At 49.9% G+C, this 14005-nt stretch overlaps 1 protein-coding gene across 5 annotated transcripts in view; it reads left to right on the forward strand.

Annotated features, from left to right (window-relative positions):
- Positions 1–14005, forward strand: part of RGS9 (regulator of G protein signaling 9) — a 112495-nt gene that overhangs the window by 14979 nt on the left and 83511 nt on the right. For 2 of the 5 annotated variants that reach the window (XM_064495632.1, XM_064495633.1), the window contains exons 1-2: positions 8878–9055; positions 9507–9732. Coding sequence is in view for 1 of the 5 variants with exons in the window: in XM_064495631.1 (XP_064351701.1) it covers positions 8999–9055 (57 nt within the window). In the remaining 4 variants the exon portion in view is untranslated. Of the gene's footprint in view, positions 1–8877; positions 9056–9506; positions 9758–14005 lie in introns of those variants that run through there. The other 3 variants (XM_064495634.1, XM_031468935.2, XM_064495631.1) reach the window with 3 other exon arrangements.

Raw genomic sequence — 14005 nt, forward strand, 5'->3', positions numbered from 1 at the left:
GGGAGCTGCTAGGGAGATAGTGTTCTCAGGGCTGCTGAGTTTCAAGGCGAAGTTCTGGGGGGACAGAGGACAGTTTGTTTAGGAAGTGGGTTGGATGGGGAGGGAGGGTGGGGAGACTGTATGATGCGGGGGCAGGGTGAAGGGTATGAGGAAGTTGTCCCAGCCCCCCTGCTGTACCCCTGGGGACGCTTGCAGTCCACAGGGGACATGGAGCCCCTGCGAGCTGTGTGTCACAAGCAGGCACGGAACCAGCACCAGAGCAGAGGAAGGAAGCCTGGCTCTGACTGGGGCCCAGGGAGATGGTCCAGAAGCAGGGCATCAGGGCTGCAGCAACGGTCAATGATGTGGTGGGAAATTCAGGCAGAGGAGGTAAGAGCCAAAGGCAGGTTCAACATGTGCCCAGGAAAAAGCCAGTCCCTGGAAATGACTAGAGAAGAAGGTGTTAGGGAGCAGCAATGACTGGAAAATTAGCTTAGACCTGGGCCAGCCTTGGAATGCCAGGAGGAGGGGCACCGTCTTCTCCTGGAAGGCCATTGCGAGCCACAGAAGATTTTTTTTTCCACAGAACATCTTTGAGGAAGGGATGCTAGCCATCCTTATGGAAGATAAATTCTCTGTGCTTATAAAAGAGTTAAAAACAAAACGTTTGGTGTCTGCAGGGCATCCTTGGCTTTGTACCTAGAAAAGCTGCCTACCGAAGAAGAGAGAGGAGGCAAAAGGGCAGGGCTCCAGCTTCCAAGGCCAAGGTGCCGGCTAATGTTACTGGGGAAAGAGAGAGGAGAGGGAAGGAGAGGGGAAGGAGAGAGAGAGAGGCAGTGTTCAGACCCACATGGCGAGTGAAGAGAAGTAAGAGTGAGGGAGACGGGGTTTGAAACTCCCTGTTGACATAAAGAAAGTGAAACTGGTGGATGTTAAACAAAATCCTCGCAGGTGCTTGTTTTCATTTCCTTCTCCTGGATCCGTCATCTTCCTGAACCCTTCCAGATGTCGCTGTTCCCAGGAAAATCAGCGGCAGAAAGCAGTGGGGTGGCAACTTTGGAAAGTCCCTCACTTGGGAAGGTCACAGTTGGACACACACACTTGCTCCTGTTCCCCCATCTGCTCCTCAGGGAAAAAAATTATCTGCTGGAAGCAGAAGGAGGGGCTGGGGGTCCAGGAAGGCTAAGCTGGAGCCTATCGTGGGAACACCAGGGACAGCAAAACCCCAGGGGGAGATCTCTGTGGCCAGTGTCCCTGAGGGCCATCAGCTGATATCCAGTGGGGCCGAGGGAGCCCAGGGCTTGGGAGGGAGTTTGGAGTGTGGACTCTGGAAACCACCTCACTGGGGTGAAATCTCAGCTCTCCACCTACCATTCAAGGCTACATGATATGGGCTAGTTATTGTAAGACTCTTTGACTCAGTTTCCCCGTCTGTAAAATGGGGCTCAGAACTGTAGCTTCCCCTTAAGGATGTTGTGAGAATTCAGTAAGTGAAAGGTGTCAGGGCTCAGCACCCTGCAGACACCCAGGAAAGGTGGGGTACTCTCCTTGGCTTCATCTGTGGTGCCTCAGGGAGACCTGGCAAAGCAAAGAGGCCCTGGGACAAGGTGGAGGTGGCTAGGGCAGGGCTGGGTTCCACCGCGTGGGTGAGGGCATCTTTGATGCCCCATTCTGGAGCGGTGCCCTCAGCCGTCTTCACTCATGGGTGAGGGGTGGTGTCTGCAAGGGTAGATATACCTGTCTTGAGCGCCTGCCACTGGGAATTCAGCTTGGGGTGTCTAAGCTCAGAGGGGCCAAGCACTAAAACTGCCCCACCACCTGGACCACCGCGGGCACCCTTAGAGCCCCTTCACTCTGCCTGAATTAGACGGGCTGAGCACAGAAATGGCACTTTTTCTTCTGATAAAGACCAAGTGGGAGAACTGAGCTCAGTCTGAGGGTCACATGGGCCTGCAGAAGCCAGAACGAGGCAGCATCTCTCACCTGACCCAGGGCAGGGCTTCGCAGGGCAGGTGCTGCAGAAGCCATGCAGCCTGCAGGATGCTCAGTGCTTAGGAGGAAAGGGGCTGGCGGCAGTTCTTCCAAATTTGCCCATCAGATGAGTCACCCCACGTCCTCTAGGACAGAATGAGTAAAGGGGCGGAGCCAGGATGGGCCTATTGGGGTGTGGGTGGGGCAGGCTGGAGGAAGGAAACATGGGGAGGGGAGGGAAGCCGTCTCCATCCATATCTTTATTCCACAGACGTTGACGCCACACTTCATGTCGGTGCTGCAGTGCGGGGCGGAGGTGACTCTGCGGACTTTGGAGCTGGGCTGCTAGGTTGGCATCCTCTCTCTGCTACTTCCTAGTTCTGTGCCAGGTCCCACGGGGCCTCCTCTCACCTGAACAGTGGGGACGGTATCCAGTACCCCCTCAGGGGGAAGTCTTTGAAACGCTCACACCAGCGCCTAGCTCATACCAGGGTGGCACGGTGAGCTTTGTTATCATTCTTACTATCTGAAAGGCCTCCGGGGTGGGGTTGAGGGGGTTCCAGCACTCCAGGAACAAAAGGGCCCTTGTGCCACCTTACATAAAGTGATTGCAACTACATGTCTGTGCCTTGAAAGGCAGCAAAGTCAACAGACAGTGGGGCCTCTCTCAGGGGCTGAAGCCGAACAGACAGAAACTGAGGCTCCTGGGGCCACGTGGCCCCTCATTTCTGTTCTTGGGGAGTCTTTCTGAGTCTCTATCTTCTCTCATAGATCAATCGAAAGCCTGCTGCACCCCAGGCATGATGCCAAGTTGCTGGAAATAGCACATGAACAAGAGAATTGAGTCCTTGCCCTCACAGGGCTGACTGTCCAGTTAGGAAGACAGACAGACAGTACTGAGAGAATCACGGAAGAATCAACCATGTTGTAGCATGTGCCAGAAATTCCTTCCTTTTTGAAGGCTGAATAATATTCCATTGTATGTCTTGACCACATTTTATTTATCCGCTCACCCATCAGTGGACACTTGGGTTGCTTCCACCTTTGGGCTACTGTGGCTGAAGCTGCTGTGAACATGGGTGTGTAAATCCAACCTTTCCCTTTTACAATTGAACGTGGCCCCATTAGATGGTGTCACGGTCACCCAGGCAAGAAGTGCTGGCAGCTCTGGCACATCCCTTTCCCTCCTATGTTCCATTTCAAGTCGCTCAAGTCTCCCCCAATTGGATATTATCAAATGTTTAAAAATTTGCTTTTCTCTATTTCTAAATTTTTAGGAGTGAGTGTATATTTATAGTGGAAAAAAGAGACTTGTAAAAGCAAAGACATCAACCTTATTAAGCAGAATCCACCTGACTCCTGTTTAAGGGAGGGATAGTATGGTGTCTTCTGGGGGACAGAGGATGGGACAGTATGGTCATATTTGCCTTTGATGGTTTCTAGCAAGTGTTTCTGGGAAATTTCTGCCCCAGACTCATTGCAGGAACTCTACTCCTTAGAAGGGAAAGGATGGAGGGGGAAGACCCCTCATAACAGGGTGACATACTGGAGGTGACGAGGAGCTCTTACTTAGAGCAGATCATCCTGTGTGAATTCCCTGAAGTCCTAGCACCCAGCTGCATGCCTACGTTCCTACCCATTTCCCCCTCCCTCACTTACACACTCACCCACCTCACCTGGAAAGTATGGAGGTGCAGGGAGGAGAGAGGAGATCTCTGCTTGCAGGAATGAGACATACTTTTACTTCCCAGCTGGTCAATTTAGATGGACAGATGTGATCTAATCAATTGTCCTCTAAAGAACGCAAGATTGTTTATTAAACTCGAATATATTTTCACCACACTATTCTCCCGTATCTTGGGCTAAAATAAAGCAATGTAGGTTAAACAAATATTTGGATAAATAGAGTTACTCATCTTGAAGATTTTTGAGATTGCTTATTTTTCCTTTTCTCCTTGATCTCGTCCAATTCATCAAACCATCTCCCACTCATTACTCAAATATAATTTAATTTATTTATATCTCAAGTCATTCCAAAAAGGAGTTGTTGTGGCTTACCAAAAGACAAAAACTCAGATAACAAAACAGATAATATATAAGCTCAAATAGGAAAACAGATTGGAGAGAAAATTAAAAATCAAATGTTCACAGCAGGTGCTCCAAGGGAGCCTTATGCTAGATTTGAAGTGTTCTGTTGATCAGGATGAAAAAGGAAACTTGATACTCATCTCTCTCGATGGGGGAAAAGGCTACACTGCGATTTTATTTTTCAGGGGAGACTCAGTTTTTCCTGGTCCTAAACCTGGAAAGAAATTTCTCTTATGGTACATGGTAGACAGCTAGAATGGACACTATCTTGACAACAGTTTTGGGTCAACTCAGAATTTTTCCAAAAAGAAACTCACATGGCTTGTTGCTATAATGACTTCTGGTAATAGCTGGAAACCCTAACACTGCAGTTTTACCCAGAGATGCTGATACAGGGCGGGCATTTGAAAGCACACCAGGTGAAGCTCTGACTGGCCAACATTTCTGGATGTGAATGCTGTTTTTCTAATGTATTAGCCATTTTTTTTTTGGCATCTTTGTTTGAAAATGTAAACGTTATGTCATCAATGTTGTTATCTAAATCATTATGATTTTTCCATCAGATGTAATTTTGGGTCAAGCCAGTGACACGCAGCTGGAGACCTATCTCTGTAATTAAGCAGGAATTGGGGATATGGTCATTCAGACATGCATCCACTTAAGTTAGTTCTCATCTGAACTATTTATTTATTCATATCATGTCTCTTTTCACAACTGGGGCAAGGAGGCATACAAGAGATGCATAAAATAAAATGGTTAACTATAGTGACAAATCAGGATAAGGAAAACAAATTAAATATGGAGTCAAGACCAGGGCAGGTATAGGGTTATGGTGGACAGACTGAGGATATATGATGGCAATAAAGTCCTACTGTTGCCATGACTTGGTTGCAAATTTGCTTTGGGCTCTAGAATAGGGGGCAATGTTCACTTTTTTCCCCTCTGGTCCACAAATGTCTTGCTGAAACACAACTATACTGTATTTCCATCAGTCCCCTAATCTGTAGCCCATTACTTCCACGAAAAAGTAACCAAAGATGATGCAATTTGCTCTTTGCCAACAAGCCCTGCACCCTGGGGCCTTCACTTCCATTTCTAAGAGTTCTTGGGGGTATCCCTGCCTCTCTCTGTGATGCTGATCCAGTCTCATTCTACCCCAGGCTTTTACTGCCTGCTCAGAGTGTGTCTTCCGCCTAACTTTAGCTCACCAGTGATTTTGCCCCGTCATGGATCTGATTCCACCTTGCGGCTTCTTTTCACATCTGGCCACATCCACCAGCCAGTTCAAGTGATTATCTCCAAGAGGGGTAACCTGGTGGGCCCACTTCATCATTTTACATCTAGCCATGTTACAGGCTGTTGGCCAGTCTGTGGACCGGTGGCCTGGGTCAGGTACTCCAGTGTCCCTGGTCCAGGTAGCCATGGCTCACGTTACATGGTCCAAAATGTGAACTAGTGAGTATGGAGGGAGCTGTGGCTGAAACCTTTTTCCATGCAACGTGGTTTAAGTCCCGGAAGCAATCAAAGACTTCACGTGTTCATCTGGGAGAGAGAGTGAGCGTGAGCGTGGGAAAGCCAGGTGCTCTCTTGCCTCGCTTGCATTGGTTTAAAAAATAAAGACCTCTGTCTTTCTGAACATCCTTTCTGGGTTGTTCAAGCCATTCTCTCCGGTGTATGTTAGAGACTTTGGGGAGCCCTGCAGTCAACAATCCCTCTTAAATGTAAAGCAGATGCATTGCTGAATGTATTTCACTAGAACCTCCTCCCCACTTTTTATTTTTAATGTCATATTGATTTGTAGTCTGTGGAACAGGTCTTTTTAGACCTTTGTCACTAGACTGAGGTCAGCATGGGCATTACCTGGCAGCTTGTTAGAAATGCAGAATCTCAGTCTCACCCCAACCTGCTGAATTGGAACCTACATTTTAACAAGATCCCCAGGGGACTAGTATATGCATTAAAGTTTGAGAAGAGCGACTTGTAGAGCAAACTTTGGGAAACACTGAACAACCCTGACCAGGGGTTGAGGCTCCAAGAAATGATACGTCATCCCTGAAGTCCCCCAGTGGGTCAGCGATAGACCAGAATCCAGATGTCCTGAGTCCTAGTCATACTCTCTTTCTGCCACCCCATGATGTCTCCCTCATCTTCCTAGGAGATGAGGAAGCTCAATTAGATCACTGTTAGAGTAATAAATTGTCAGGTGATCAGGGTGACCCATAGGAGTTATCATCCAAGCATCGTCACTTCTGAGAGGACATCATGAACTACTTTTGGACAACCAGTGACACAAAGTGACACAGGTGGTCACTCTATCCCCTGAAGTTCTTTTCTAGTTTGCAGAGACCTCTCACATCTGTTAACTAATTTAAACAGCAGAAATACCCAATGACTAGATGATCTTAAAGTTCTAAATTTTCAATAAAATCTGATTCTCAAGTAAATACACACACACACATATACAGTCTCATAATAGATAAATCACTGTCTAACCTAATTAAGAAAAAAGAGAGAAATCACAAATCAACAAAATAAGAGAATGGGGAAATAATTCTCCAAGATACAAGATGCACACACATTTGAAACGATTCTGATATTATTTTGCTTAACCCACTCCAATAAATTTGGAAACCTGGGAGAAATGAGTGGTTTCCTGCTGTCTGTCATGCACCGTCTCAGTGGCCTCGCTGGGGCTGGGACTCCTGGCTTTGCACCAAGTCATTCCCCTATGAGTCAACCAGACCTCAGCGTTTGGTTTCTGAAACTGTTATTCCAGCATTTTAACTCAGAGCTGAGGTGTCTGGGCAGCTTGGCAGGAACTTGGCTCTTCTGCTGGGATGGGAACCAGATCATCCGAAGAGCTGTTTGCAGATTGCACCTCCTATGGCAAATGCCCACCTGCCCTCTTCTAGCATTATCTGCCACTCTCCAGCTGCCCTGCTCTAGAATGAAAAACAGGCATGTCCCTGATCCTGAGACTCCTGTGAGACCTGGGAGGTCTCATCCTGTCGGAGATTGGTTGGTTCTCGCCCCTCCTTTTACAGATGAAGAAACTGAGAACAAGGGGAAGAAAGTAACTGTTAAGACCACTTTCATTCATTTTGTGCTGTCTATTGATACTAAACTATTGATACTATTAATAACAGTAACAATTGACATCTATTGGTTGTTTACTCTGTTATCCCCCCCCTTTTTTTTTTACCTCTACAAGTGATTTCTTAGGCTTTAACTGAGTACCTCCTGCGTGCCATTCACGGTACTAGCGTTTCAGTCAGTTTGGGCTGCTATGACAAAATACCATCAGCTGGGTGGCTTATACATTACAGAGATGTTGTTTTTCATGGTTCTGGAGGCCAGAAGTCTGAGATCAGGATGCCAGCATGGTTGGATTGGTGAGAACCCTCTTCTGGGTTGCAGACTGCCTGCTTCTCACCGTGTACTCACATGTCTGAAAGAGAGCAAGCTAGCACTCTGGCCTGTTCTTGTAAGGGCACTAATTCCATCTGTGGGGGCTCCACCCTCACAACTTAATTATCTCCTAAAGGCCCCACCTCCAGATCATCACATGTTTAGCAGGAGAGCAATACCTGCTACATGATTTGTGAGGCTGAGGGCAAAATGAAAATGTGGGGCCCTGTATTCACAATTATTAAAAATTTGAAGACAGTGTCAGCAGAGCATTAGACCCAGCTTGGGGCCCTGTGTGACTACACAGGCTGCACACCCATGAAACCAGCCTGCAGGAGGGAGCTCTCACCAGATGTTTTTTTTTTTTTTTTCATTGTCTCCCCTTAATAACCTTATTGTGTAGGCAGTCATGGTGTCATTCCCATTTTACAGAAACTGAAGCACAGAGGGGTTAAGTAACTTGCCCGAAGTCACACTTGGTTAATCAGTAAGCAGCAGATTTGAGATTTGATCCCAAGTCATCTGACTCCGGAGCCTACATGCTTGCCTCCATTTACTACTCCAAGAGTTCTCATGTTATTCTGAGATGATATATATCTCAGACTAGGAGTGCAACGGAGCCACTAGGCATGGTAATTTTTAAGAGTCCCAAGAGACGTAAGAGAAACTATGGTTTACCCGACATTCGCCACATGTCAATTATGGTTCTAAGTGCTTTTACGTGTATTAGCTCAGTAATCTTAAACCCCAAACCAACCCCCCCCCAAAAAAACCCACAAGGAGGGTGCAGCATCCTCATTGGTAAGATGGGGAGAGTGAAGCAAAGAAAGTTTGACTTGCTTGAGATCCCACAGCAAGTGGCTATCCGGGGTTCAGAGCCAGCCTACCTGACAGGTGAGCAGCAGTCTTCACTGTCAGCCACACCCCACTGTCAGTTAACTGGGTTATTCATTCCGTCCTCACAGCACCTGACAGACAGGTGTCCTTTCCCAGCCACTCACTTGCTTTTCTCCAGTGAGAGGAGGAAATCGATGCTCAGAAACTTTAAGCAACTTGCTAAGGCCCATCCAGGGAGCTGGTGGCAGGCTAGCCAGGGGTCCAAAGCCCATGGTGTACTGTTTTCACTCCCTCGGGCTTTCGTGCTGCGGTCCAAGGGGCGCTGTCTGCGACAGAGCCTCCCACTCGCGGGTCCCGGACACTCGGGTCTCACCTGAGGCTCCGCGGGGACCGGGCAGGGACGGACACCGCCCCCTGGCGGCAGGTGGGCGCAAGCGCAGCTCACGCTCTGGCCCCCGCGGCTCGGCTCGCTGATTGGCTGGCGCGGATTCCAGCTGCTTCCGGGGGGCGCGAGCCGCGCGAGTCAAGGGGCCCCGCAGGCAGCAGCCGCCCCGCCCCGCCCGCGCCCTCCCGCCCCGCCGCCCCCCGCCCGCCCCCCGGGGGACGCCAGCGCGAGTGCGGGCCACGCCGGCTCGCTCTCCCTGTCCCTCTCTTTCCGGAGCTTTTCCTTTCTCTCCCGCCTGTGTTCTGGGTCTGAATTCATCCAGGGTCCAGGATGACAATCCGACACCAAGGCCAGCAGTACAGGCCGAGGATGGCATTTCTGCAGAAGGTGAGCGTGGTGCCGTGGCCTGGGCCCGGGGAGGTGCGCAGGGACCCAACTCTGGGAAGTGTCGGCGCAGATGCTGGGTGGCTCGCAGCGTGTGGGCAGGAGTGGAGGCCACTGCTTTGTGGTCTTAATAACAACGGTATCACTTTAAGTTCCCAAGCTGCCTGTTGGTGGTGAAGAATCAGCCCTGCGTGGGCAGAATATTGGAGGGTGAAGAGCCTGTTAGCAGGAGCTTCCTGCCCACTCGGGCCGGACTGTTCTACACGCTACACTCTTGCTCCCAGAGGCCCCCAGTAACCCCAGTGACCCACATGGGTAACCTGCACAGGAATGCGCCCTGTATTGCCCTCCTTTCTTTCCCTGGCTCACTTCCCCGACCATTTATCATGCTTCTGGGCATCAATCCTCCCACCAATACTCTGAGATAAGTTTGATTATTAACCCCATTTTACAGGTAAGGAAACTGAAGCTAGTAAGGACCAAAACTGGAAGAACTGTCCGCCGCCAGATACAGCGAAGCTGGGAAGGTGCTTCCGACTTTGCTGCAGGAGTAGCGGAGGCACCCAGGAGGAGAGGGCCCCGGGTCTGAAACTGAAGGATGCCGCATCCGGGCTTCCGCTGGACCCAGAAGAGGCAGAAGGAAGACCTAAGCGGCGGGCTCGGCGTTTGCCAGAGCAGAGGTGTGTGCGGGTCTGGTGTGTCCAGGCAAGTTGTTCCCGGTTGCTGAGGTTTTTATATACAAGGAGAGTGTGAGTTCGGACAGGCAGGCAAGAGCGGATCATAACAATCTCCCAAGCCTTTCAAAGGTGGTCCTAATTTTTCCCAAAAGAAGCCACCGAGAAATTTGGAGCAGAAGAGTAATGTGGTCAGATTCACATTCAAAAGACCACTCTGATGTGAGCGACAGGAATGGATGGTGTGTCTTCTTTTCCTTGAGCTTAGAGAGTTCACTCAGGGTACTCCTGTGTCCACTACAACTCCAGCTGCCAAGGAAATGACGGGCTTGTGACAGAGCCAGGGAGAAAGGTGCTGGTCAGAGGGGCCCTTCTTTCTGCTGTGGCTCCCATGCCGCCATCTCAGGCCAGTGTAGCCCTCAGTTAGACGTGCCCACCAGCCACGCCACGGCCCTGCCTCTGATTTCTGTTGCCTGGTGACTGGCACCCACCACGGAGGGATCCTGGGCTTGTTTACGATGCGGCAGAAAGATGTGGTGCATCCACAGACCAGAGCTTTATCTGAGCCTAGTCAGCCGATGACACACAGCCGTCTGAGAGCATGGCCAGGCCAGGCAGCCTGCTGTGGCCTGCAGCCCCCTCAGGGCTCAGTTCCAGCCTGTCATCTCCTATGTCCCGGCCACCCTGACCGTCTAGGGGTGAGGTGGAAAAAAACTTGCTCCAGCCCCCTGAGATGCTTTCCTCTTAACTTAGGGAAACCGTAGGTCCTGGGCAAGGACTGCAGAGAGTCGCCATCTAATGAGGCTTGGGCCGACTTAGAATTGCTGGTGGTGTCATTTATACATTTCTTCACCCAACAGTCATTCATGGAGCAACTACTGTGGGTCAGACGTCGTTAGACGCTGGGGTGACAAAGACATTGGAGACCTGGTCCCTGTCCTCAGGTGGCTTCTAGTCTAGTAGTGGGACGCAGTCACATACACTAGCCTGAGGGCACATCACAGGTGCCATGGCAGATACCTGGAGGGTGGAGGTCATGCCTGGGTGAATAGAATATCACGAAAGGATTCTGGAAGATTCGGTGGTGGTTGAGCTGGGACTTGGAGGATGTGAGGGGGTTCGTGAAGCAGGTGGGGCATAGGCAGAGGGCCAGGGTGCAGAGGAGGGGTGCGCACGTGGTTGTGGACCTCCAGTTGTTGATTGGAGCCCGGTGTGATGGCCAGCAGGCAATTCTGCTTCTAGAGGGAGGCGCTGGAGGACTGGAGAGTGCTTCTCAGTGGTTATTGAGAATGTCACAAAAAATGGGGACTTGGTGAGGCTTGAATGCAGCTCAGGGGGCACATGGGACTTGGGCAGTTGGACTGTGGATGGCAGTGCTGTAGCTGGGACACAAGCCCCTACTGGGAAAGAAAGAGCAATGATTTGGGGTCACTGTTTACAGCTCTGCACAGCAAAGGATGTGATAAGTATCGTCTGCAGGGAGCCCTCTCTGGCCTATAGGAGCAGCAGCTCCTTGAGACGTCATGGAGAGCGACAGCCACGTTAACGTGGGGGGACAGGGTGTCCCAGCCATTGCTTCTGATACTTTTAGTGTCTGGATTCCTAAATGCATGGTGTTGTACCTCCATCAGCTGGATTCTGAGACTGGAGACGCTTGGCCTGTTCTGGGGTCCGATGGGCCAACGATGACATCTTGTTAGAGCCGGAAGCTGTGGTCTGGTCAAGTGTGTGTGTGTGTGTGGGGGAGGGTGACAGTGAGGATAGGGGCTGGGGGTCTTCCCTGTGTCTTCTGGAAGGAGACCCTCAGGAGGGATGCACACAGAACACAAAGATGATGGGAGCTGGAGCAGCCTTTCTGGGGAGCTTCAAAGGCAAGGCAGATTTTCTATTGTTGGTGGACAGAGTTTCTGCTCAACACAGGAAGATGGCCAGGATTGCCTCTCTGAGACCCCAGGAGTCAGTCTTTTTTTTTTTTTTTTGCACTTTAGATTTATTATAACCTTCTTTAAAGAACCACTTAAGTGAATTTATAGAGGAAAATTACTCAATACCCTCACGGGAAGACTCTTGTCTGAGTGCATTCAGGCTGCTATAACCAAATACCGCAGACTGGACAGCTTGTAAAGAACAGAAATGTATCTCTCCCAGTCCTGGGGGCTGGAAGTCTGAGATCAGGGTGCCAGCAAGCATGACTGGACTCTGGTGGGAGCCCCCTTCCCAGTCACAGATGTCTGGCCATGTCCTCTCGTGGTAGAAGAAGGGATCAGGGATCTCTCCAGGTCTCTTTTGTAAGGGCACTAATCTCATTCATGGGGGTCCCCCCTTAGTGACCTAATCCCCTCCCACAGGCCCCACCTCCTATTGTATCACCTTGGGGGTTAGGTTTCAACATATGAATCTGGTGAGGGGTGGACACAAACATTCGGATCACAGCAGCTCCCTGAAAACATACACGGCGCACACACGGTCCCCTCTTCTGGGCAAACCCTTTGTGCAAAGGGGGACCTCCCTGCTGGAAAGAAATTTGCCTCTGTTGTGTTCTTGAAAATAGCTCTTATTATTCTCCTCTGAAGGGTTTCAAATTCTTCACAGATTGTTTTTTTTTTTTAACACAGAGGGAAAGGAATGAACCTGCTGACATTGTTTATCAGAGAAATTTGCATTTCTTTTTTTTAAACACTTTTATTGTGGTATGATTCCTGTATAGGAAGCTACACATACTTCAGATGTATAATGTGATGAATTTTGATAGATGTAGACACCAAAAATTTACATTTCTAACTGACCAAGCAGATAAAACGCCTCCATCCACTGTTAAGTCCCCCTGATTCCCTGCTAAGAAGGTGGTGGCTTCACCCAGTGAAGGTCAGACAGTCTATTCAGGAAAAGTTATGTATAACCTGCAAAGTTATGAGTGAAAGGAGGGAGCTTTTAGCCCTGTCTTCAGAAGTGAGCATAACGGGGTCTGTGTGTGTGTGTATGTGTGTGTGTGTGTGTTAGGGAAGGAGGGACAGCTGGCTGCTGCAGGAAGGAGTGACTCCTGCAGCCTCTGGCTCCTCTGTCCCCTGACTGTGTCCAGGAAAAGCAGGCCACCCTCTGCCACCCTACCCCGGGGTGGGGGGTCTCTTTGCTTCCCTCTCTGCTGTGGGTCACTCGGCTGACCCAGTGAAACCTCCTGACATCTCAGAAGGCCGAGCCCTGCAGCTCCAAATGGAGCCGAAATGAATAGTTTCTGTTCCAGAGCATTTCTAGGAGCCGAGAAAGCGTCTGTGCAGATGGAGCTTGCAGTCAGTCTTGCTCAAGGAGCCCCGGCCAGTCTCGCACCGGCTGAGCGGCTGGCGCTGTGCCCGGAGCGGCCTGACCTTGCACCTGACCTCCGCCCTCTCTCAGGATTGTGGTCCTGCTGCAAATGCTGGTTTAGCAACAGATCAAAATAGGAAACCCCAGCCCTCAGCATTGATTTAGGACCTGGTCTGTCCCACACTGCTTCCCTCATTGGGAAGGTGGGAGTTTTCCAGCTTCAGGAGCTGGTGGAATGGGGGGTGGCAGGTAAAGTTTCTCCAGTTCAGGGCTCCCTTGCACGATGCTTCCCCTCCAAGGAAGCCAGGTCCGTATGCACCTCCCTCTCTGCCTGCCCATACCATATGCTCCCTTCAAAGTCCACTTCCTCCAGGAAGCATTCCTTGACTGTCCAGAAGATCTCTGCTTCCTTCGGGCTCCTGTGCAGTTTGGATCTGTGCAATCCACCTGGGACACGCATTATCCTGTGCTGTGTTAATCTCTACCTGTCTGCGTACTTTGCTGCCTCAGCATCCGGAGAACGAAGATTGTGTTGTTTATTGGTAGCAATCATAGAATTGGACCCACAAGAAGCATTCAGTTAAATCTTTCTGGATTGGGTTCTCTTTGAGCGTTTGAGTGTTTCTTCCATAGCCTTATTCATTGATCTCTAAAGGACATGATGTGACAATAACTTCTGGCACTGCCACTCCCACCCCAGCTGTCACTGTTCCTCTATTCCCTTAGAGATGACATAACAATATTTTCATTTGACCTTCACAACTACTTTTTTAAATGGAGTGGATATTACATTTGCCCAACCCAGTGGATGAAAATACTGGGGCTCAGAGAGGTTAAATGACTGGCCTAGGGCCACACAGCTGACCTAGAAAGCGTCCCTGAGGCTGGGAAGACCAGTGTCCCATTCAGGCCACAGATACCTTCATGCCTGTGAAAGGACTTTGTGAACTAAGGGTTTCTACAGTGTTACATAGAATTA

This window comes from Camelus dromedarius, chromosome 16 (assembly GCF_036321535.1).
Source record: "Camelus dromedarius isolate mCamDro1 chromosome 16, mCamDro1.pat, whole genome shotgun sequence".
Classification (NCBI taxonomy): Eukaryota; Metazoa; Chordata; class Mammalia; order Artiodactyla; family Camelidae; genus Camelus; species Camelus dromedarius.